The sequence below is a fragment of the Artibeus jamaicensis genome, unplaced genomic scaffold (assembly GCF_021234435.1).
Source record: "Artibeus jamaicensis isolate MK-2021 breed Jamaican fruit bat unplaced genomic scaffold, CSHL_Jam_final contig_685, whole genome shotgun sequence".
Classification (NCBI taxonomy): Eukaryota; Metazoa; Chordata; class Mammalia; order Chiroptera; family Phyllostomidae; genus Artibeus; species Artibeus jamaicensis.
The window spans coordinates 34,619,294-34,642,455 of NW_026521924.1; the positions used below are offsets into that span (position 1 = coordinate 34,619,294).

General features: G+C 61.8%; 1 protein-coding gene across 1 annotated transcript in view; it reads left to right on the forward strand.

Moving 5' to 3' along the window:
• Positions 1-23,162, forward strand: part of PHACTR3 (phosphatase and actin regulator 3) — a 107,365-nt gene that overhangs the window by 77,840 nt on the left and 6,363 nt on the right. Inside the window, exons 7-9 of the mRNA XM_037153563.2 lie at positions 67-314; positions 5,612-5,765; positions 20,895-20,950. Of these exons, the coding sequence (XP_037009458.2) occupies positions 67-314; positions 5,612-5,765; positions 20,895-20,950 (458 nt within the window). The remainder of the gene's footprint in view (positions 1-66; positions 315-5,611; positions 5,766-20,894; positions 20,951-23,162) is intronic.

The window sequence follows — 23,162 nt, forward strand, 5'->3', positions numbered from 1 at the left end:
CGTCGGTTTTGCGGTACTTCCAGGTGAAAGGGACAGTGTATGACCCAGTCTACCTTTCTGACTCAGTTTTCAAGGGAGGGACAGTAAAGTGTCCCCGAAGAAGCGGATGGACATCCGCCTGTCGAGGACATCCAGCGTTGAGCGGAGCAAGGAGCGGGAGGAGGCCTGGAGCCTGGACGGGGCCTCGGAGGGCAAGCGGGCGGCGGCCGCGGAGTCGGAGGAGAACAAGGAGAACTTGCTCGGGAGCTCGGAGCTGCATGACGACCTGCTGCTGTACCAGGACGAGGAGGCGCTGAACGACTCTGTCATCTCCGGTGAGCGGGGCTCAGCGACGGGGGGGGGGGGGGGGGGGGGGGGGCTTGTTTCCTTTTGGTAATTGCACATCAGCTTCGTGTGTGCGTGTGAGTGAGTGAGTGGAGGTGAACACCACCTCACCAGGGCCCTGCAGCTGCCTTGTAGCTGGTCCTGGTTGCCTTGCTCTGTGACTTGTGGGAACCTGGCTGTGAAGCCCCGGAGTTTCTCCAGAGGATCCTAGGGGTGGGGTGCTTCGAGTCTCGGGCACTCGAAGGACGCAGAGGATCTGAGCAGCGCGAGCACCTGCCACTGGACCCGCCACAGCAGGCGCAGCCACCCTCGGAGCAGGGCTTCCGAGACCAGAGGAGGGCATTCTGTCTGCCCAGTGTCTGCCACACCCTGGGTGTGTCCTGCCACCTGCTTGGCCCACCTCACTCATTCCTCAGGAGACGTGGCAGAAAGTAACGCCCCGTGTCCTCAGAAGCCCAGGGTTCGGAATGTGGCCACAGCACTGGCAGGAGAGCGAGGTGGGGCCTGAGCAGGGAGGAGCGGCCTCGGGACAGTGAGAAGCACCGCAGGCCTGCCCTCGTGTGCGCTCAGGCTCTTTCGGGACAAGATGACGAACAGGCAGAGGACCTTAGCGGAGGAACACACTCTCGGAGGGAGCCCAGTGCACAGTCTGGGGCTACAGTGTGGTCTCCGCAGTGGGAACTTCCCGGCAATCGGAGACCGCCCCACGGCGTCACTGCCGGTCCGATGGGCTGTAGGGTGTTTCACACGGGGCTCCTGTGGCCCCCGCAGGGCGCGGCCTCCTGCTGCCCTCCTCTCTCTCTCGGTGCCCAGCCCCCCCTCCGCCTCCCGGCACGTGAGCCCACATGGGGCCGTCGGAGGACGCCCAGTTCCAGAGTTGCCTTCTTCGGTGCAAAGCGGCTACCTTAGCAACGTGGAGACAGGGAGGCACCCAGCGGCTAAGCCTTCCCGGTCTTCATCTCCGTCATTACCCTTCGAATGAAGCCCGGAGTGGGACCGAGAACAAGAGCTCATGGAGAGTAATTCCAACTCCTGGGCTCCAAGGACTTGGGGTGCGGCAGGGCCAGGAGCGCCCGTCAGGACCTGAAATAGGCAGCCGCTTTGGCCTGGGAGTTCTCCCTTCCAGGGACAGGGCTGATGGGACTTGTCACACGGGTGCAGGGAGCTACCGAGGACGCGCCCCGCAGCTTTGGTTAAAAGGGCAGGAACACACCATCTGGTGTCCATTCCTGTGGCGCTCACACTCTGGAGAACGTACCGCCGTGGAAGGGGAGCAGGGGGCCCTTCACTCGGGCTTGGAACCCGAGCCAGACATGGCGTGAGGGCGCGCCCACGGGCGGGCTGCGGATTGTGTGGACGCAGGCCTGGGAGGAGACTGGGCAGAGCCTCAGGAGGCGAGAAGTGGGTGGGGGCGGGGCCGGCCCTCATCCTGCTGCCAGCCCTAAGGGGCCGGCCGCGAGCCCGTGTGGGGGCTTCTGTAGTGGGTGGGAGAGCGTGCGTCTAACAGCCAGGTCTGAGCTGCGGCCCTGGAGAGCTCGTGGCCCCTGGACTTCACTTGTGGTTGTACTGATTCACCAGAGAGAGCTGGCCCCCCCCACCCTCAGCTTCGGATGTCAGGGCCAGGACCCTGGAGGTCAAAGGGCAGTCTCTTGAGGCAGTCGTATGGTTTTTCTCCTTTTATGTTTGTTAATTTGGTAAATGACATTGACTGCTTTTTAAGGATGATAGGTCACCTGCCTCCCTGTTGGTCTTGGTGGATTAGCACTTTCACCAGTTGTCGGATTTGATTTCCTAAGGTTTTGTTCAGAATTTTGCATTAGTGTTCATAGGTGCCGTTAGTCTACAGTTTTCTTTAAGTGTCTTTTCTGGTTTTAACATCACAGTAAATTCTTCCCGTGAATTTAAGTGGTTCCTTCATTCCATTTTGTGGAAAATGTGTGTATTATTGGTGTCACTTGTCTCTCACTGTGTTTCGTAGACTTTGCCAGGGTGTCCATCTGGCCCTGCTGGTAGGTCTTTGACCGATGGCTGCAGTCTTGGTGGACGTGGGTGTGCCCTGGTCACACGTTTCCTCTCGGATGAGTCCTGACGGTTCACCCAGGCTCAGACCCCCGGGGTTGGGTGTCCGACTCCCACCCTCTCCCCTCGCGATAAGTCTAGCTGGCGCTTGATCAGTTTTACTGCTCCCTCCAAGAACAGCTGTTGGGCTCAAGGATTTTCTTTATTGTTTTGCTATTTTTTATTGTATTGGTTTCTGCTCTGATCTTTATTATTTTTCCTCGTTCCTCGGCTTTACTTTGCTCTCCCTTCCCAGTTAAGGCAGAACTGGGGGGCGCTGATGGGGGACCTCCTTCTTCCTAGGAAGACACCGGGGGCCTGGGTGCTCTCCCGAGTCTCGTCGACGGGCTGAGGTTCGACTGCCTTCACACTCCCCTTCCGACGACTCCTGGGAGCCGTGGGTTATTCAGGAGTTTTTCATTTAGTTTCCAAAGAGTTCGGTATTTTTCTAGAGATCATTTTATTATTGATTTCCAATTTAGTCCCACTCCAAGGAGACACTGTACGGAGCATGACTTGAGTGCTTTTAAACTTATTAAAACTTGCCCCGTGGCCCGGAATGCGGTTTCTCTTGGCAGATGCACTGGAAAAGGATGTTTGTCTTTTGGTTTGGGGGCAGCGTGTTCCTCCCCAACCCAGACCCTGCGCGTCTGCCCGTCACGTGTACAGGGTCCGCAGACGCGCTCTGCCCGCTCAGACCCACCAGTGTCTGCGTCACATGCTCGGGCCTCTTAGAGGGTCACGAACATCATGGATCGTTCTGCCCTCCTGAGGTCGTCCCCTTGCCACTAGGAGGGACCCCCCCCCGTTGTTCCTGACAAGCCCTTCGCCCTGAGATCGGCCTGGTCTGGTGTCCGCAGACTGTGTCCACTTTCTTTGGACTCGTCTCAGAGTTGGAATGTCTTTCCCTGTACACTTTAAGGCTGTTTATGTCTCTCTACTTACGGTTCCTTATGTTTTCAACAGTTATTTAAAAAACTACATTTAGTGTTAAAGTACGAGAAACTAAAACTAGGAAGGACGCATGTCTGGCGTGACTGTGCCAGCAGAGGTAACAGTGCGCACGCTTCCAAAATTAGCCACACACACAAGTATTTGTTTGTATAAATGCACATCACTTTTCTCAACATCGTGACCGTCCTTTTGTCCCCAAGAACAGGCCACTGTCTCCCTAGGTGACAAAATTCAGGTGGCGCCGGTGCCCCGTCATTTAGCAGGCCCCTCTTGCTGGGTGTCCAGGTGGTTTCAGTTCCTACTGCCAGAGACGAGGCTGGATGCGTAGTGTGTGCCCACCCCCTGTGCTCTGGGCGGCGGACTCCTAGAAGGGGGATTTCCGGGTCAAAAGACCAGACAACATGCTGTTCGGGGGTCCTGGGGGGGGGGGCTTGCTGGCCGCCTGCGGTCTGGGCGGAGGGCAGCCTGGCAGCCTGTTTCTCGGCGTCCCTCCTGCCCAGCACTCCGCTGCGCGCTGGTTCCCCCCTGCCCTGCTCACAGCACCCCGCTCGGGAATGCGTGCTCGTGTGGGTGAACCCCGTCAGGTTTGGGGAAGGCGCACCAATCAAGTTCAGGAAAAGCTCTCATTTTACGCGATCTCTCTGGGAATTTCCTTTTCTGACTTCAAAGTAGCAAAACCCCGTGAGTCCTGGTGCCTGGGGAGAAAGACCTGACTCATGTTTGTTGTAGGCCTACTGTGTGCTTGTCTGTGCTCACGGAGGCTGGGTGACGAGCAGAGGAGGGCTTGCCCCGCACCCAGCTTTCCCGGGGAGTGAATTCCCTGTCCCATCTAGAAATCGGAGGTGAAAGGGCAAATTTCTCGGTTTGTAACGACGAGCCCGAGATGTGCGCTCCAGGCACAGGGCTTGATCAGAGCGGAGGCACTGGAGCCCACTCGGTGCAGTTTCCTGGTCGGACACACTGCAGCTCTCTGGAACTGGTCCCTTCCTGCTGGGAGCTGAGCCTTCACGGGGGACGAGCCCCGAGACCCTGGACATGCCCTGGACTCTCAGACGCCGTAGCTTTCGGTGCCCGCAGCATGCGCGGCCAGGACCCGCTGACGATGCTGCGGCCCCCGAGGCGCCTTGCGGTTCTGGGAACACAGGGCGCCGGACAGCGTGGCACGGTTCGAACGGACGTAGGCCGGAGCCCCTGCTAAGCTGCTTTCTGGGACCACTTTCTTCTTGTCCACGTAAAACAAGGTCCATTCAAAATTCAAGCCTCAGCGTAGTCCAGCTTCTTGGGTCTTACTGCAAACTTCTGCTAAACTGTCACGTGACTAGACTTATTCCTTACTTTGTGTATTTCCACCTCCCACACGAGAGGCTGACTTTCTTCTGTGCGCCCCTTGTACCTCGGCAGCCCCCCAACCCCCGCAAACCTGCAGTCGGGTGGCACTTCCCCCGCAGTCAGTGTCTGGGGGTGGGGAGGGCCCGGGGACAGTGGGACCGCTGCTCAGAGAGCTCCGATACCTGAACCCCAGTTGCTGGTACACAAAGACGGTTTTCCACCTGCAAAGCGGCCACACTGGAGGCCCCTCTGAGTCAGCTGATGTTCTGCTCCCCCAGGTCTTACTCGTGCCCAGGCGCCAGCCCACTGGTTCTGGGGGAGGCGTCAACACACACACCCCCCCCTCCAGTCTTCACGCAGCAGCAGTCATCAACAGCCTCTGCTGACACTGACCTAGCACCCTGAGAGCAGGCTGCGCTTGACCTTAGTCTCAAGGAGGAGACGGAATAAAGTAACAAGACAGAGGCGGAGCCAGTGATGGGCGTGGTGCAGATGGGAGGCCCTGCGGGGCCTTTAAGGGAAATGGTCCAAAGTTAGCCCCATGGTTCAGAGAGAGGCCTGCCCCGATGGTCCAGGCCGAGGACACACATGGGCAGAGACCGAGGTGGGACGTCCCAGGAGTGGAAGGGCCCACCTGGGCGGCGGGCAGCAGGGAGGGCTGCCGCGGGTAAAATGACTAAGTTGTGGTCCAGACGTGGAGGCTTTTGAAGGAACAACGGGGTGGTCTTAGTAGTCCACCCCGGGGCAGTTGATGTCAGCCAGCACTGTCCCCGGACACCTGGGCCACGGGGTCGACCCCCAGCCTCGGACCACGGGAGACGGCGCCGTCACCGTCCCCTGGAGGTCAGCGCAAGCTGGTAGCGGCCCCTCCAGCAGGGGGGTAGCTGCTGCAACAAGCCTCCCTAACGCTGTCTCTCTGCTGCCCCGCCCCTCCCTGCTCTCCCAGGAACTCTGCCCAGGAAATGCAAGAAGGAGCTGCTGGCCGTGCGGCTGAGGAACCGGCCCAGCAAGCAGGAGCTGGAGGAGCGGAACATCTTCCCCAGGAGGACGGACGAGGAGCGGCAGGAGATCCGGCAGCAGATCGAGATGAAGCTGTCCAAGTGAGTGGCCGCCTGGCCCCTGCACCGTCCTCGTCCCCAGGTTCCTCACGCGGCACCGTGGCAGTCTCTCAGCCTAGCCACTCTCCACACGTGGAACCTCTGTCATGGGGGTCGTCCCGGGTACTGTCACGTGCGGCTGCACCCTTGGTCTCTGTTTGCTACGTCCCCATGATGACCCGGACCGCCCCCGGAGGGTGCCAGGTGCCCCCAGTGGAGAAGGAGGTTCTGGGAGCCAAGCAAGTGCCTGAGGAGGGAAGGGTGGTGGCGGGTGGGAGGGTCGAGGGCAAAGTGGGGAGGGCGTGCCTTGTTGGGGGAGGGGCGGGGGAGGGTCCCTGTCTGCCCAGACCAGGTCGTCTTCCCGCAAGACTGCGCATCCCGTGTCACCACGATTCCTGAGTGTCGGGGAAAAGCCGGGACCCCGTGTGGGGGCGTTCTGTGCACCAGCCGAGCCCTTGGCCGCTGGGCAGGGAGCTGGGCCTACCAGTGAGCACCCTCTGCTCACAGCCCCCAAGGGCGCCCGAGGTGGCCCCCGGGTCCCTGGCTGGAGGCCCGGGTACGGTGAGACAGGACAGTATGCGGTGTGTGTGCCCCCCAGTGCCGAGGTCAGCTGGGACGCAGTCGTGCCCCCGACACAGGACACCTGGGGGGGGGGCGGGCGTGAAGATGGGGCGGGTTTGATGCTGGACCAGGCTCTCCGTTGCACTGAAGACCCCGAGCACAGGAGTCCAGAGCTCCTGGCCCTCAGTTCTCTCATCTGTAAAGGGGGTGCCGACTCTCCCGCGGTCACTGCGTTTAGGGGGTCAGGGGTCTGGTGTGGGCGGTGCAGGGCAGGGTTCATGCCTTGCAGCAGACACACAGTCGGTCACCCGCTCGTAGCCAGGTCTTCAAGGGGCCTTCCTGCCTGGGCTCTGTGTGGCGAGGCCACCTGCGGTGCAGATCGTCGTCTGGGGGCCTGTGGTAGCCGGCGGCTCCTGAAGTGCGACAGGGCTCCCCAAGACTAAGGGGGCCCCCCACAGGGACCCCTGGAGAGAGTGGTCTGGACCAGCATTTTCCAAAGCGCTGACACGTGCGAGGCATCAGTCTGCAAGCTCTCCGTGGCCGGCGAAGTCTGGACGCCCCTGCACCGGTGAGGCCTTCGCCCCAGACTTGGCAGAGGCCGGCAGGACGGTGCCCTCAGTGTCCTGCAGGAGGTGGAGGGGCCTCGGCGAGGCCACCTTCCCTGGGCGTCTCGGGAGCGTCTCTGGGCCACCGTGAGGCCCATCCGACACTTAGTTCCTTTTTCCCTCAAAGTCTTTGCTTCTGCAGCAGCGGGGAAAATGAACATTCTCAAGCTGTCACCCTTACAGAGTGTTCCCCGGTGCCCCTCCTGGTGGGAACCGTGTCACGGAGCACGCCACCACACTCTCAGGGGAGGCGAAGTGGCTCTTTGAGGTGACGGCGCTGGCTGGCGGTTCTGCTGCGCGAGCCTTCGTGCGCGCCCACCTGTCTCAGTGCCTTGGGCCCGTCTCCCTGACGCGCGTGCACCTGCATGAGGTTCAGTTTGTCGTTTCTCGTCTGTAGGGAGATCGAACGTCTTCCCAGGGTTTGTGAGCTTTTGGCCTCCTCTCCTCGTGTCCTCTACCCGCACTTTTCTTCGTTGTGATGACTGCGGAGGTTGCTCGGAAGTGGGGCCTCCGAACCCTTTCCCAGTGATGTGGGTTGCTCGGCCCTGCCTGCGGGAGGCTCGGACTCCTGTGTTGTGCATGCTTCCCTTGCGTGCGCAGAGTTGGTCATTTTTGAGGTCATGGGTCACCAGTCGTGCGCTTTAGGCATCGGCAGACTTCTGCTACAAGGGGCTAGGCTGTGACTGCGGGCGGCTTTGTGGACGTGTGTCTCCTGTGACTACGTGGCTGCGCTGTCCTGGCACTGCCACGGCCACAGGTGGGACGGGACGCGTGGATGGCACGTCGTGAGGAACCGGGCCAGTAAGACTCTGTTCGGGAGCACGGGCCCTTGGAACACGGCGCGCTGAGCCTGTGTCGCCGCAGGTGGCTCATGCTGTCTTCTCCGCGTTAGAGAGACCCCCTGCCCCTACACAGGGGGAAGAACATTCACTCGTGGAATCCCTGCTGCGGCTGCCTTCCCAGGATGCCGGTGGGTGACGGTTTTCTGTTCGACAGAGAAACCAGACTCTCCTTTAAAGTGGTGCTCAGTGAGTGAAGGGATGAAGAGTAAGTTCTCTGTGACGGTGTCTGCAGTTGAACATAGAAGGAAGCCGTGGTGGCCCTGGGAGCACAGAAGCCTGGGGACCCCAGCCAGCCTGCGGGCGCAGTGGGTGGAGCCAGGAGGCGGCACGGAGGGCCTCAGTTTCCTCCGTCACCCCCCGAGACTGGGACCAAGTTTGTACCTCGGACTAGGAAGCAGCAGCTGCTCCCGGGGCGTCTGGCTCTGTGTTTGCAGGTGGAGACGCACCCCCGTCGGACACAAAGCGCCAAGAGAGAAGCCCGGGTGGTGAGGCCTTCCTGCCCGTTGGCTTTCTCCACGGAAGTGGTTTGATTGGGTCCCTTTGTCTCCATTCTGCCTCCTTCCTGAAGGTCCCTCCGCCATCACTCGCTGAGTGATTCAGTCTCTGGTTGCCACGGCAACATACCCTTTCCCTCATGTCTTGAAGGGTCGTTAATGTTCTTGTTTTATTTTCAGACCCTTAAAATTCTGTCACTGGGGACTCCTGGGGCCCGTCCGGTCACAGTGCTCCATGTGCCCCCCAACTGCCCCCGGACGCCCCCTGTGCTGGACCCGGGGGCCCAGAAGAGGGCCACCTTCAGTCCGTATTTCCGACCCCCTCACCTTTTCTCTCATCTCCCACCCGCCTCTGGCAGCTGCCAGATGTTCTGAGTCTGCGAGCTGGCTTCTGTTGCTCATTTTGGTCTCCGATTCCACCACGTAGTAGTGACGTCACACATCCCTTGTCTTTCTCTGACTTATTTCACTCCACACGACGCCCTCTAGGCCCACTCACGCGGGTGCCGAACGCAGCATGTCTTCTGTTTTTCGGCCGAGCGTGCGTCCAGCCCTCACATGCTGGCGATGAGTCTTTTCAGATTCATCCTTTGGGCGTCTTCGAAAGAACCCCCGGAGGTGGGGTTGCTGGGTGCTTGGGAGTACCGTTTTTGATTTCTTGAGGACCCTGCATGCTGCGAGGAAACGCAGCACTAACGGGGTTAAGGGACTTGCCCAGGGTCACTCAGTTGGGAGGAGGTGCACGGAAGCCCCTGGAGCATCACTTGGCCTCAGGAGCAGCGTTTTGGCAGGGACGCCCCCCCCCCCCCCGAGTTTATCTTGGCGGCGGCTCTGCGTTTCTCGCTCTGATTTAGCTTCCTCGGGGTGCATTCGGACCCCCAGTCAGCATGCTGGGCCTCCGGGGGCAAGGCGCTCCGTGCCTGTGCGAGGGGGTGGCAGGAAATGATGACCGTGTCCCCCAGCATGGAGCCCTGGGGAGCTGGTGCAGACGCGCAGACAGACGTTCCAGCTGAGCTCAGGCTGAGCTCCAGCTTGGGGGAAGCGCGGGCTGGCGGCGTCCCACCCCAGCTGTGCGACTCTGTGCAAACACCGTGGTCCTCGAATCTCCCTTCTGGTGGCCAAATAGGGACAGTGACAGCACCCTCCTGCCCAGGGCCCTTTGGGAGGTGCTGGTTGGTCCCAATGAGAGTGCACGAGAGGGCGTTCCCTGCAAGAGGTGCTCAGGGACGGGGCTGCTGCCGTGCTGGTCTCGGCCAGGCCACCCCGGGGATGGCCGTCATCGTGCAGGGAGGAGGCTCTGCAGCGACCTCAGCAAGGATGGAGGGGGCTGCTTTGGGAGCAGCTCTGGGGTGGGGGTTCAGGGGGCCAGGCAGTGGTGGGCTCGTGTGGTCCGTGCTGATGGGAGGGTCAGTGAGGGCAGGGTGGTGGTTACTCGAGGCTGGTGTGTGGTTTGCCTGGAGACGGAGGAGGGAGGGGCCAGCCCTGCGTGATGCTCAGACCTTCTGTTAACTCTCCCTGGGGGTGTCCTCCTCTCCGGGATCCGGTGGCATCTTGAGGGAGCTGATTAATGCTCAGGAGCGGCCTTCAGGAGCGGGTGTTTAGCATGTCAGCACAGGCGAGCGGGGATGCTGCAGCCTGTCCTTCCCTGTACATTCTGTTCTGCGTCTGGAACAGGCCGCCGAGCTCCGGCCGGCCTGCCAACGCCAGGGCCCCGGGGAAAGGGTTGTGGGCTGCTGCCCACCCCTCCCCCTCTGCCGAGGCTGCCTGAGTCTGCAGTTGGAGACCTGCTGCCTGCAGGGCGGGAAGGACCTGGCACAGCTTCTTCGTGGGGGGCCAGGCCCGGAGCACAGGACTCCGTTCTTCGTCCAGCTGAAGCCTCGAGAGAGGCTGGGGCGTGGAGCTGGGGTCTCAGTCCCGTGGACCCAGAGTCCGGAAAACAGAGACCTTTTTCAATGGCCAGAAAGGGAGCCACACCCTCGGGAACTGTTGGGGTTCACTGCCAGGGGCATGGGTCGGCACGCTGACAGCCGGCCACCACCCTCCCCTGCCCAGCCTGTGCTTGGCGGGGTCCCAGCTCGTGCAGAGTCACTCCAGTCCAGTCCCCCGGGCCTTGTCCCGGTCAGGGGCCACAGCAGCGTGGCTGGTGACCGCAGTCGCCGCTGACAGTTACGGTGTCTCTGGTGAGCTGCTCCCGGCTCAGTGCTCCTCCTCACCCTGCTTTCCAGACCAGGAAGACCGGTTCCGAGCCAGGGGTTGCTTTCCCATGTCCATGCGCCAGGAGATGTGTGGTGGGTCACTGGTCCCTCTGGTCATCCGATCCACGCCCGTTCCCACCCCCGGCCCTGCACACACATCGCCAGGAAGCTCGTGCAAACACAGATTCCAACGCCCACTCGCCGTCTCCGTGTGGGAATCCGAACTTCCATAGAGCTTTGCTCTCCTGGGTGTGCTGCCCACAGGGTGCTGCCCTGGGCAGCCACGTGTCGGACCCTGGAAGGCCGCTCTCTGAGGCCTGAGGCTCTAAACAACCCACGCTTCTGCGCAACAGCGGCCCGTCAGCCTCTCTATAGTGCGCACTCCGTAATTAATTGGGTTTCACTTTCGCCTTGGCCACCAGGAGGCTCAGAGCCCAGGGCCCAGCCACCTGGGGCAGCTGTGGCATTTTTTGGGGTGTCTGCCTGTGTTTCACGTTTTCTTGTGTGCCCTTTGCCTCGGTTTTTCAACTTTGTTTTCTGCACAGGGAGTGCATTTTTTCATATGTCATGCCTATTCGTAGTTTATTATAAAAATTAATAAAAATACATATTTTTCAATGGCAGCCTTTTTAGAGTATATGAGGTTTTCCCACACAATCCAATACTTTTTACATATTCATAGAGTTGTGTATCCATTGCCGCAATTTTGGAAGATTTTCATTACCCCCCAAAGAAGCCCCTCACCCTTAGTTGTCTCCCCAGGCCCTGAGGCGTGCCCAGGTCACGCGGGTGTGCCCGCAGTTATGGTCTCCAGGACGGAGGGGACACTCCACGTAAGGCCTGTCCCAGAGGCAGGTTCCCAGGTGTCCTCGCTGTCATCTCCCTCAGTACCCTCACTGTCTTCCTCCTCCTCCCCTTCCTCATCATCGTCTTCATCTCCAATGGTAATGTCTAGTCTCTGATGTGTAGGAAGCACCCGGAAACCTGTTCCTGGGGAGCGGCGGCCACCTCTCGGGTCAGGAGCCTCAGGAGAGTCCTGCTGGACGGAAAGGGGGACTCAACTGCAGCGGGCAGTTGAGGGTGGGGCCGGGCAGCAGCGACCTGGGGCAACGTGGAGGGGCCGCCCCCTTGGGGCCGGCGTGGGCAGCACGTCTGGCTCTTTAGATGCCAGGGTCCCAGGAGCAAAGACGACTTGCGTTTAGTAGCTTCTCCTTTTGTGAAGAAGCACATTCTACCTGACTTGCTTCCCCAGCCTTTAGGGGTGTCCAGCAGTGACCAGGGCTTCAGGTTCTCTGCTTAGAGACCTCAGGGCGCACTGAGGTCAGGTGTGTTCTATCCAGACAGACCAGCTCCCCGGGACCCGGCTTGGTGCCACCTGCCTGCCGTCGCTGTGGTGAGGGGCCTGCCCACAACCATCACAATGCCTAGGGCCAGGAGGGGCACCGGGATTCTCGGCACCGTGCAGGGCTCATTACAACAGTGCAGAAGGCGTTCGTGGGGCAGGGCTGTGTGCGGGCCTGGGGGACGTGGTGGGGAGGGGGCTTCTGTGCTGGCTGGAGGCCGGTGAGGCCAGCAGCGTCCTGGGCGGACAGTGTAGGCCCTGCACGTCCGCTTTCAGAGAGAGGGAGCTAAGCGCAGGGAACGGCACTTCCAACCCAGGAAGAATCAGGCGGAATCTAAGCCTGGAGGATACAGATACAAGCCTCGGTCTTCGGGTGTGCAGGGAGGGAGAGCTTCGGCGGGCCCCGTGGTCCCTGCAGGGCACGTTCGGAGTGAGCCCACAGCCTTCACGTCGGCACACGTGGCTGCTGTTTGTTTTCCTGGGTTGCTTGGGAATCTGTCCAGGAAGGTACAGCTTGTTTCGTAAGAAAATGCAAGGGAACATCCGCCTCCGTTCGGTGTCAATAAACATGATGACTCCCAACCCCAGGGGAGCAGGTGGTCTGAAGAGTTTGCAGGTCACCCCGCCGGGCATGGTGGCCTGAGTGCACCGGACGAGTCACTTGACCTGAGCTTGGGAACTGGGCAAGTGCCGCCCGCCCAGGCGGGCGGCTGGCTCGGCTGGTCACAGGGACTGTGTGTGCTGGCTCTGCCCTACCCGGCTCAGGGCTCCTCCTGCGTCGGCGGTCGTCATAGCGATGCTAACACAGTGATAGCCCCCTGACTTTGACCCGACTCACCTGATGTACCAGGGGCTACGCTTTGCCTGCAGTCACTCGAGCCTGAGGTGTAAATGCTCAGAGCTTAGCTCGGATGGGCAAAGTCACACAGCTAGTAGTCGGATCCAGGCTGGCTGGTTCTGGACGCTGGACCTGGGATCACCCTACTTCACGGGATAGTTGTAGACAAGCCTGGCTTGGTGGTTCCACAGTCACCAAGGACTCAGGCTCCTTTAGCTCCCTGCTCAGTTGTCCTCCATGGTCCAGCATGGTTGCAGGAGCACCAGGCATCACACTCAAGTCCCAAAGCTGCGTGCATCTCAGCTGAGGCAGCACTTCAGAAAGGCTCTCCCCAGAAATTCTTCAGTGCACCTCTACCTGCAGCTCCTCGGGTGACCATCCTAGCTGGTAGAGGGCTGCACCGAACACAGACAGCTTTCTGATGCCACTCACAGAGCCTGAGGTTGGCTGGCAACTAGCAGTTTCTGGTCCTGTTGCATTCAGATCGATTTTGTTAGAGAACAGATCGAAGGCCTGAGACAGGGATGAACGAACGGATGGGCGAGTGAGTGAAATGCACTCCTCCTGTTGGAAGCGGCAATTTCTTGGGAGGTGGTCACGTGGGGAGCTACCAGGGGCCCGTCTTCCTGGCCGTCCAGTGCTGGGCCCAGGGCAGCTGGGCAGGGGGCAGGAAGCTGGGAAGTGGGGGAGGGTAACTTTGAGCACCCGAGGACAGTGTGGACAGCTGGCTGTGCCTTCCTCAGTGATAACCCCCCATGATGACATTTCAGTGCAAGGACTCACTCCTGAGCCACATCTGTGTGCCATGGCGGGGGTGGTCGAGCCAAGACATGTGACTTACACAGGTACATACAGGTGGCGCATTGGGGGTGGACACAGGACGTGCTTCTAGCAGGCCACGGCACGCAGGGGCTGTTGGGGCCCTGGGTTCCTTCCAGGGGTGACCAGCCTGCCCTCACTGGGCTGCGGTGGGGCTCAGCTGCCCCTCAGTGGTGCCCGCGGCAGTCCGTGTCCCTCACCAGTCATCGGTGGGTAGGCGACGCTGTTTCCTCCTCTGAAATCGAGGGCAGGTGGAGTGTGCATCCCTCTGAGCCTCGGCATCTCGTGGTCCAGGGTCTGCTTGCTCACCCCGGGGTTGCCAGGCCCCGGCCCTGGGCTGAGGTGCTGGGCTGCACACCTGCTGGGGAGGGTGGGTGAGGCCCCTGCGAGGTCCAGTGGGGGAGCCTCTTGACTGAGGACGGAGGAGGCCAGGTGCCCTCTGGGAGTGGTGGGGGGAGGGACCAGCGGACACTCCGCAAACGTGCGTGCACAGAGGACCAGCGATCTGGTGCAGGGCGGGCAGAGTGGGCAGCGTCGCGGCCGCTTTAAGCTTTAGAGTCAGATTAAGGGACAGGTGTTCTTGGTAAAAGTGAACCCATGTTCTCACCGCCCCTACCTTTCCTTCCGCCCAGAGCAGCTGCTGCATCACGGATAGAGTTCTCGGTCACCACTCTGGGGCCATTTGCCTGTGGAAGTGACCGTGAATTTATCAGTGTGCACTAACCCATTTACCAAGCGGATGCCACGGGCCCTATCTGGGGCTGAGCCTGACACCTGGACGGGCCACTGTCCCCTCAGGGATTTGGGGCACCCCCCCAACTCCTCCACAGGTGGCCCTAGGGGGATAATCAGAGAGCCAGGAAAAAGGAGAAGTTGTAAAGGCGACATGTCCCCAGGCCCAACAGCTGTCTCCTGGGCGGGGGTCGGGGCACCTCCCTGCGGGAGCGTCCTCGTGCGAAGCGCCGTAGGGCCTCTGCTGCAGTTTCTGGTGGTTTCCGCTGTCAGCTCGTGGAGACGAGTGAGGCTTGAAGGGCACGTGGAGGCGTCCGTGCCGCACCTTCCGGAGTTGTCCAGTGCCCCGTGCTTCTCTCCCCCACGAGCCGACAGCGGTGTTTTAGCTGCTTGTGATTGGCTCCAAAGCATCCCCCTTTGTTCTCGTAGAAATAACTTTTCCTCTTCACGTTCATAGTAAATCATTGGACTGATGTGCAGAAGCTTTCCCCGAGTCACCTAGTTACGGGACAGGTGCCCCCGGGGCGCACAGGCTAGGGAACGGAGGGCCCTGTCCTGGTCCAGTGGGGACAGACGGGGACAGGGCTGTCTGCCGAGTGTGGTTGGCGGGCTCGGTGTCCGGGTCCTGGGCCCGCTGGTGAGCTGGGGTCCTGGGAGCACGATCATGGAGAGGGCTTCTCCAGTGGTGTCGTCCTCGTTCACAGGGGAGGCAGCCGTGCGGGTCAGACGCTGGAGAGCCAGGGCCAGCGGGGCAGGGCTGAGAGGTGTATCCCAGGCACACTTAGGTGACTTCCGGCAGCAGTCCATGGGCCGGGCCTCAGAAAGGGGTGGAGCCTCAGGCCAGGACACGAGGGCCTCAAAACAGAAAATACACAACTGAGAGCAGATACAGCAGAGAGGAGTCGGTTACTTCAGCTAGCACTCTAGCTGGGCTTCCTGGTCAGGTGGGCTTCCTGGAGGAGGAAGCGTTGAGGGTGAGTCATGGGAAGGTCTGGGGGAACAGCCCTCCAGGCAAAGGGAACAGCATATGTGGGGGCCCTGAGGTAGGACTGGGCTCGGCGGGTCAGCGTGGTGAGCAGAGACCGCGGTGGGAGGTGGCGTGGAGAGGAGAGGTGGGAGCCGGGCCCGCAGAGCATGGCGGGCTGGGCCGTGGGTGGTCAGCAGGTGTTCTGCCCCTGCCTAGTCCCACCTGAGCCAGGGCCTCACTGAGTGTCCCCGCCCAGCAGGTGACAGAGGCTGCGGCCAGGCCCGGGCCATTGTGGGGCTGCTGTCGTGGTTCTTCCGTGCTGGGCCGGGCACCTGGGACCAGGGGAGGCCGAGCAGGGACAGTGAGAACCACCCCCCGCCCTGCCTGGGGCCTTTTCTATGGACTCTGCAGCCGGGCCGCCTCTCTTGGTTTGTCCATCAGGGTCCTTCCCCAGCGCCGCCCTGACCCCGGCCTCACACTGTCAGGCACGGGTTGCGCTGGTCCTCAGGCAGGCTGGCTTGCTCTCCCTCCCATCCCCCACGTTTGGGGGTCTCTCCTGCACCCTGCCTTCCTCCTCCAAAGGCAGTGGGGAGGGCTGGGTGCCAGGGCGCAGGTTTCCTCTGCCCCCCGAACTAAGCAAAGAGAGAAGGTGCTTCTCTACAGGTAGCTATGTGTCTGGTCTTGAAAGCCAGCAGCCAGGTCCCCCTCTTGTGGGGTCACCCTTTGGGCCTGGGGGACCCACTGCGTGGCCTGCAGACCTGGACTGGCCCCAGCAGAGCAGGCAGGGGCTCGGTGGCCGGTGGGCAGCACCCAGGTGTAGCAGGCGTACGCCGGTCCTGTAGTTCTCGCCCTGAGCCTGCAAGGACACGTTGTCTCCTGCTCCCGGGCACACAGAGGGGCTGCTGCCCTGAGTGGAGGGCGTGGGCAAAGCCTGGCCCCAGGGCCGACCCCTTCTGGGGGTGCGTCAGGAGGCTGCCCTGGGACCCCAGGAGAGACCCTTTGGCCTGCAGGCGTTTCGTGGGACCAGACACCATCCTGGACACCAGGAAGCCCCGGGCGGTGATGGAAGAAGGGACACTGCCACTGCCCAGACGGGGTGAGGTGGCTGCCTCAGAGCCCAGGGTCAGAGCCCAGTCCCCCGTGGCCTCGGCAAATGTGAGGCAGTGGCGCAGCCATCACAGTGACAGGGACTCGGTGCTTTGGGGGCAGGCCTGAAGGTGCTGCAGCACCGGGTACTGCTAGGCAGCCGAGTTACCCCCTCCCTAGGTGACGTTCAGTGCAGCGTCGCTGGGCACGGCCCCCAGTGCGGTGCCTGGGGGTCCACGACAGCCGTCGCCTGGCTTACTTCCAGCCTCCCTGAGAATCACTGGTTCCGGGGGTGGCTCCCCCGAAGCAGTGAAGCAGTGACTTTCTCAGAGATGTGCACAACCAGCGGGGGTGGGGGACCCTTAGGGCCATGCCCCCCCCACTCTTCCCGGCCCCACCCCCCGCCTTGGTAGCTGGTGGTGTCATGGGGCTCGTTTGTGCAGCTGGGAGCATTGGACACGGTCACCACATCACCGGAACGCTGCCATCTGAACACGCACATGTCACTGGCTCTGAGCGGCTCTCCTTCCTGCAGGTGTTGCATTGGGGTTTCGAGGTGCGGCGGGCGCGCGACGGGACTGCTGTGGCGGAGCAGGGTGGGGGGGCGTGGTCGGGGACCCCTGAGTAGGAGCCTGGGTCTGTGCCCTGGGGGACAGTGTGAGTAGCTTGGCGTGGGGGGCAGTGTTTGGGGAGGGGTCCCTGTGGACTCACGGGCCTCATGGGTCTTGGATGTTGTCCTGAGTTCAGTGGAGACCCGAAGTTTGGGCTCACTACGGGATCGGGGTCGGGTCCCAGAAAGGCCAGCCTGCTGCTGGGGGACTGGAGGGGCAGTGGCTATGCCCTCTGAGGCTGTCCCAGGTGACCAGGTGGGAAGCCGGTGACCAGGGTCAGGCAACAGGCGACTGAGAGAGGGAGAGGGACATGGGAGGTGTCGGCCGTGAAAGTGGGGGTGAGGATGCAAAGGGCCGGAGGAGGGCGGAGCCTCTGAGAGGAGCAGAGCGTACCTGCACCTGTGGAGCGCCTGGGGCCGCCTACTGATGGGGCCGAGGGCTCACACCTCCCGCGTGAGCGTTCAACAGGCTGATGTCTGTCCTTGGGGGCAACGGTTTGGTTTGGGGAACACTGCTGGTCCCCACTGTGAACCAGCCCTGTCCACCCCGCCCCCAGCCTGCAGTCCCTGTGAATGGCAGGAGAGTCACTGCTGAGTAGCCGGGGTGGGGCTGCCCCTGGTGAATCCCCGGTGACTCAAAGCTGGTGGTGCAGCGAGAGGGTGTTCCCAGGAGGAAGCTCCTGAAATAGCGGGAGTCCCCGTGGGGGCGGAGCTGCCCGGCCTGCCTGGCGTGTGCGGCTGAGTTGCAGGGAGCAGAGGGAAGACAAGGTGCGTGTCACGCATTTGGTGTAATGTGTGTGGGTCTGTAGCTCTCAGTGAGCTTAGGTCGAATGACCAGCTTCCCTCCGTCTAGAACATGGCGGCAGCCGTGGCCTCCTCATGGGCCTGGGTGCCCACCCTTCTCATCTGCTGGGGTGGAGGCCTCGAGCTGCCCCTGAGCTGCCCCTGAGCTGCCCCTGAGCTGCCCCTGAGCTGCCCCTGACTTCTGTTGGCCAGTTCTGCTCTGCTCTTGCTTGGGCTGCAACCTGGAGGGTCTCCAGCCAGCCTCTGAGGGGGACCCAGGCCTGGTCCGCCCCCCCCAGCCTGCCCAGCCCTCCTGCCCACCCACGCCTCCACTCTGGCACCACGGCAGATGGTGCTTGCAGGGCCCCTCAGATCCCAGGACCTTTGCACAGGCTGTTCCCCCCCTTCAGCGCTGAATGGTCCCTACTTCTTTAGATCTCGACTCAAGCGTCCCCTGCCAGGGGCAGCCAGCCTGGCTCTCACAGTGTGGCTGGTTCGCCCTCCTTCCGCCGGTCATCAGGGCAGCGGCGCATGGGGGACCGTGTGATAACAGTGCCTGTGCCCCGCAACCTGCACTCCCTGACTTCTCTCTGTCGTGTCCCCATGTGAGGGATGTCATTAGTGCTCGCTCAACTTCCAAGGAAGGGCAGGGTGAACCCAGAGTGGGAGTCCGCAGCTCTGCGAAGCAAGGTCCTGGGTCTGGACCGTCTTCCTGGGATGTGCAGAAATCGGGACGGGGCTTGGGATTTGGGTGCTTCCCTGAAAGCCAGCCCCTGCCACTTCCCTGGTGACATGGGACCTTTGTCCTGAAAGGAGACGTTCTGCGGAGGGCACTGCTGGACCCTGGGACTGAAGGTCCTTTCCTCCAGCTAGCCTTGGGCTCCTGAGCCCCTTCTGGGTGCCAAGCAGGTTGGTGAGAGCCCAGCGGGACCCCAGTCGGCTCCGTTCCCCACTGTGAACAACGGCGGGGCTGCACCCCGCAGACAACTGCCCCTTTGTGCTTTCAGCCTGGGGGGCGGGGCAGAAGCCCACCGAACCTGTGCTGAGAGGTGGGACCCGGCCCGCCCTCACTCCCCTCCGACCAGCCAACAGGGTGGATTTGGGTGGTGAGCTGGGTGCCCTTTCCTGAGATGTGTGACCCGGATGAGGCGCCTTCCTGGAAACACACTCCACAGCCAGCTGGTGACGTACAGCTTGAGTTTTCTTGAGACGTTAATTTTTTTGTCTTTTTTTAATCTTCACTTGCATATTTTTTCATTGCTTTTAGAGAGAGAGGAAGAGAGGGGGGGAGAGAGAGGGAAACATCTACGTACCAGAAACATCGGTTGGTTGCGGTAATAGGCTCCCTGACCGGTTATCAAACCCGCAGCCTTGTGGTGTTCTGGGACGATGCTCCAGCCATGGGAGCCACCTGGCCAGGCCTTCTGGAGATGGTTCTCACTGAGTCACTGTGTCACGAGTGCAGCAGACACGCTGTGCGCTCGCGGTCACCCTCACTTTCGGGGAAGAGCCGTCATGCCGCCTCGTTCATGGAAGAGCAGGAACAAGAGTCTTTGGGGTCACTGTCAGGAGGTCAGGGTACTTCTGGGGTTTGAGGAAGCTCATGGTCTCCCTCCTCCCGTGTCCCCGCCGGCACCCCTGCTGGCCATCTGGTGGTCAGTGGGTGCTAGGCGGTGTCCTTTACGGGTTCTCTACAACCGGGTTGATGTCTCCTCTTCCACCAAGCCTGCCTCGATCAGTTCTCCCCCCACCCCCCACACCCTGACTCCTGACTCTGCCCGCAAGCCAGGCCTGTGTGCAGTTGGGAGACACTGTGGAGAGGTGTGACTGTCCCCTAGCTGGCTACTCCCTTCGTGGCCCTCACCTGCGTCTCTGCCCCTTCTCTTGTCCCTGCCCCCCATTTTATTTCCTCTGTGGCATTGGCCTCTCTCTGGATCAGTCTTGTTCATGCGTTGTCTGTCTGTCTGCCTCCTGACACTGTGAACTTTCTTTCCGAAGGCAGGGCAGGCCTCTCTGTGTCCCCACTGTGCCCTGGGATGTGGGACGGAGCCTGACACCAAACACACACTCATAGTCGCAGTGACCAGTGGGTGGCATTGGGGGTTGGGCCAGGCTGAGGGAGCCCCAGCGTGTGAGCCAGTTTTGTGCTCATGGCCTGGGTCATCTGGGTGGGGGTGCTGGTCCCTGGGTCCCAGCCAGCAGTCTGGGGCAGGTTCATGTCCTCCCAGACATTGCAGTCACCCACAGAGCCCCGAGGGGACAAATGCGAGCAGTCCCATCTGAGTGTGGAGGGAGCAGCCGCCATGCCGTGGGAAGGCCCTGGGCTTCCCGCTGGGACAGGGGCTGTGAAGCGCAGACAAAGGTTCTGGAGGCAGAGTCCTCTTTGGGGCACAGCGGCACGTCCCCAGCCCCGGGCGTGCGGCTGCGCAGCCCTGTCCCCTCCCTGCAGTGGCCACCAGATCCGGAACTGGGAGGTGTCTGGCCGTGACCCAAGGACACTTTTATTGGAGTTACAAAAACAGTCGGAGCTTGGTGTTAATTTTGGCTAATTATGCCTCCTTCTCCTGACAAGCTTTGTGTTTATTTATGTATTTTTAAATGCATCCTCCAACACCCTCAGTGAGGAGCCATTGAGAGGAAATCATAGTTGTCTCCAGGTTGCAGGAACGCGGGGGTCTGAGCGGGGAGCTGCACGCGGCAGGAGGTCCTGGTTGTCGTGGGCGCCCTCCCTCCAGGGCTGGGGGCTCCGGGCAGGGAGGCGGGGCATGCTCAGTCACGCCGGCGCCAGAGACTGGTTCAGCGGCAGGAGCAGCCAGAGCCACCGGGAGCCTGGCGGGCGTCCCCGATCCCAGCGCGCCCCGCAGCTCCCGAGGAAGAAGCCCGAGCCGGGGCACCCCTCCTTCCGCCGGGCAGGCGGCCGTCCCCGAGCGGGTCTGCGCGCTGTGTAGACGCGCGGCCCCAGACCCCCGGACCACCGGACCACCGGGCTGGCCATGGACCTGGACATGAGGAGCCCTCTGTGGAGAGGGGTTGCCCGTGCTGCTGCCCCCGGTGCCTTGTGACCGCGGGGACCTCCCTCCCACAGGGGGGTCTGACTCGACCTGCCGGCAAGAGGCGGCCAGCAGAGGTCCCCTTCTTCCTGCGGCTGCTGGGGAGTGATCTAAAGGGGCGCGCCAGTTCCCTCCGACCCTGCAGACACCGGTGGAATTTGCAGGCAGCCACCATGGTGCAAAATGTGATTCTCGTGTTTTTCCGCAGACGGCTGAGCCAGAGGCCCGCCGTGGAGGAGCTGGAGAGGAGAAACATCCTGAAGCGTGAGTAGCTGACGACTGCGCGGTGTCCCCCTTGCACGCACGTGTGCTGAGCTGTGGCCGCTAGCCGGCACATGGCCCTGTACCCGGTGCGCCGCTCGGCCCGCCCCTCACAGCCCAGCTCCCTCTGAGTCCCCAGGGAGTCCCAGCAGCTGAGCTACCGGGAAAGCTAGCCCCGAAGGAAAGTTGGTGTCCCCAAAAACACCCCCTTTTAAAATACTGGGGGCTCTGCTGACACCATTGCCAACGTCCCTGTCGGCAGGCCATCTGTCTGTCCTGTAAGGTAGCCTACAGCAGCTGCGTCGCCGTCGTCCACGGGCGCCGGGTTCCAGGCAGGTTCTCCTGGCAGCTCCAGTGGGTCTCCTTCCCCAGGGCTGCAGACGGCACAGGCCGGGTGTGGTCGGGGCCAGGAGCCCGGCCGTGGCGGACACACCCCACCAGGGACACACGGACAGGACAGCTCAGAGGACAGTGAGGCCCCGGGGAAGCATTTAGGACCCCTCCCGGCCTCACACCCACCAGGCAATGTTATGGTTAGGTGCCCGCCGGCAGCCTCCACGGCTCGGAGAGCACACCCGTCCCGCACACCCGTCTCATCGAGGTCGCGGCAGTCCTGGGGAGGGGGCGGTGGAACCAGGAGCGTGTCTCAGCTCGCCCTCCCGTACCTGGTCAACAGGCTTTAGTTTTCAAACCATTTTCTGCAAAAACTGTCATCTTAAGCCTGGATTCTTAAAGTGTTTCCGCTTCCTTTCTCTTTACGAGGGAGCCCTGCAGACGCTCCCTGGGTTTGGCCTCCACCCGGGGACATGATCCCGCAGGGACCCGGGCCACCTGTGGGTCCCAGAGTGGATGGCAGAGCTGCCCGTTCAGGGCATGAGTCCCAGCGGGCTTCTCCCCTTCTGTTGCCTCAAGCGGTTCCCTCCTGTACAGGCCGTTTGAAATACTTGGAGAGTAAGAATCCTTTGTTTTTCCTCTTGAACTTGAGAGGGGATGGCCCTGTTCTCTGCTGTGTGCCTGGGCTGCGTGGGGGGTGTGAAGAAGACCATAGCGTTGGCAACATGCTCAGTCACCTGGGCAGGCGGACAAGTCAAGCTATGTTACCAAGTGTTTGAATTCTAAAAGATGGAAGTCACTAACCTATGAAGAATGAGTCACAGGTGTCCCGAAGGTCATGGTTCAAGGCGCGAGCGGGACAAGTTAAGGACCAGACTCAGGCAGTTACTCTCCGAGGGGTCTGCTGCCCACGGGGCCACTCCTCCGGGCTGTAGTGACCCGTCCCCGTGGGGGCGGCCGGCCTGGGGACCCCACGGGCCATCGCTTCTGAGTGTGCCGGTCTCGGCAGGTCATTGCAAAGCCTCACAAACAGGACGATCCTTGGGAACTGGGGGCGGTGGAGGGCACACAGACCGCACTACCCGTCAGTGGGCAGCCGGCAAGGAAGGCCTGGGGTCCCGCGTGTGGTTGCGGCAGGCCCTTCTGCAGACGTGTCCCGGCTCGGCAGCTCCTCCGAGCACTGTGGGGGCTGGAGCGCCCCCTGCTGGTTGTGGTGCGTGTGCACTGTGCTCCCCTTCCGGCCCGTGGACCCCACCCACACAGGCCTCAGACGCACCTGCTCTGCGGCTCAACCTGCTCAGAACCCTTCTGAGAACAGCCCCCACCCGGGCTCGCTCCCCGTGAGGCACCTTGGCCCCCTGCATGGGACGGTCCTGAACACGGTGCTTCTGTCCTTGGTGATGCCTCGGTCCCTTCCTCAGCTCTGCAGGGGAGTTGTGACATCTGTCCTGCTGTTCCCCCTGCCTCAGGAGGAAGCAAGGATGCAGCCAGGGTCACAGGACTTCTTAATGTGACTCCTGGCAAGGGGACAGAGCTCAAGTTCACGCCCAGGTCACCCCGATTCAGTGTCCCTGCCCTGGCCAGTGCGTTGCAAGGAATAACACGCCCCTGACCATTGGCAGAAGTTGTGTGTGGGACGTCCAGACCCCGGGTACAGGGTTTTTTGGGCCAGGGATCAGAGACCCGCCAACCCACTGCTCAGCGCAGCTCAGGGAGTGAACCTGCGGCTCCGCTCCAGGGAGGGGGCAGCTCGCAGTTGGTGCACAGCAGAGCGCCGGGCCCAGAGCGGGCGCTTCCGAAGCTCGGCTCTCTGGCGCCCCCACCGGGCTCACGCGGCCTTGGCGCCAAGGCTGCCCGAGGTTGTGGCGGGAGAAGGAAGGCC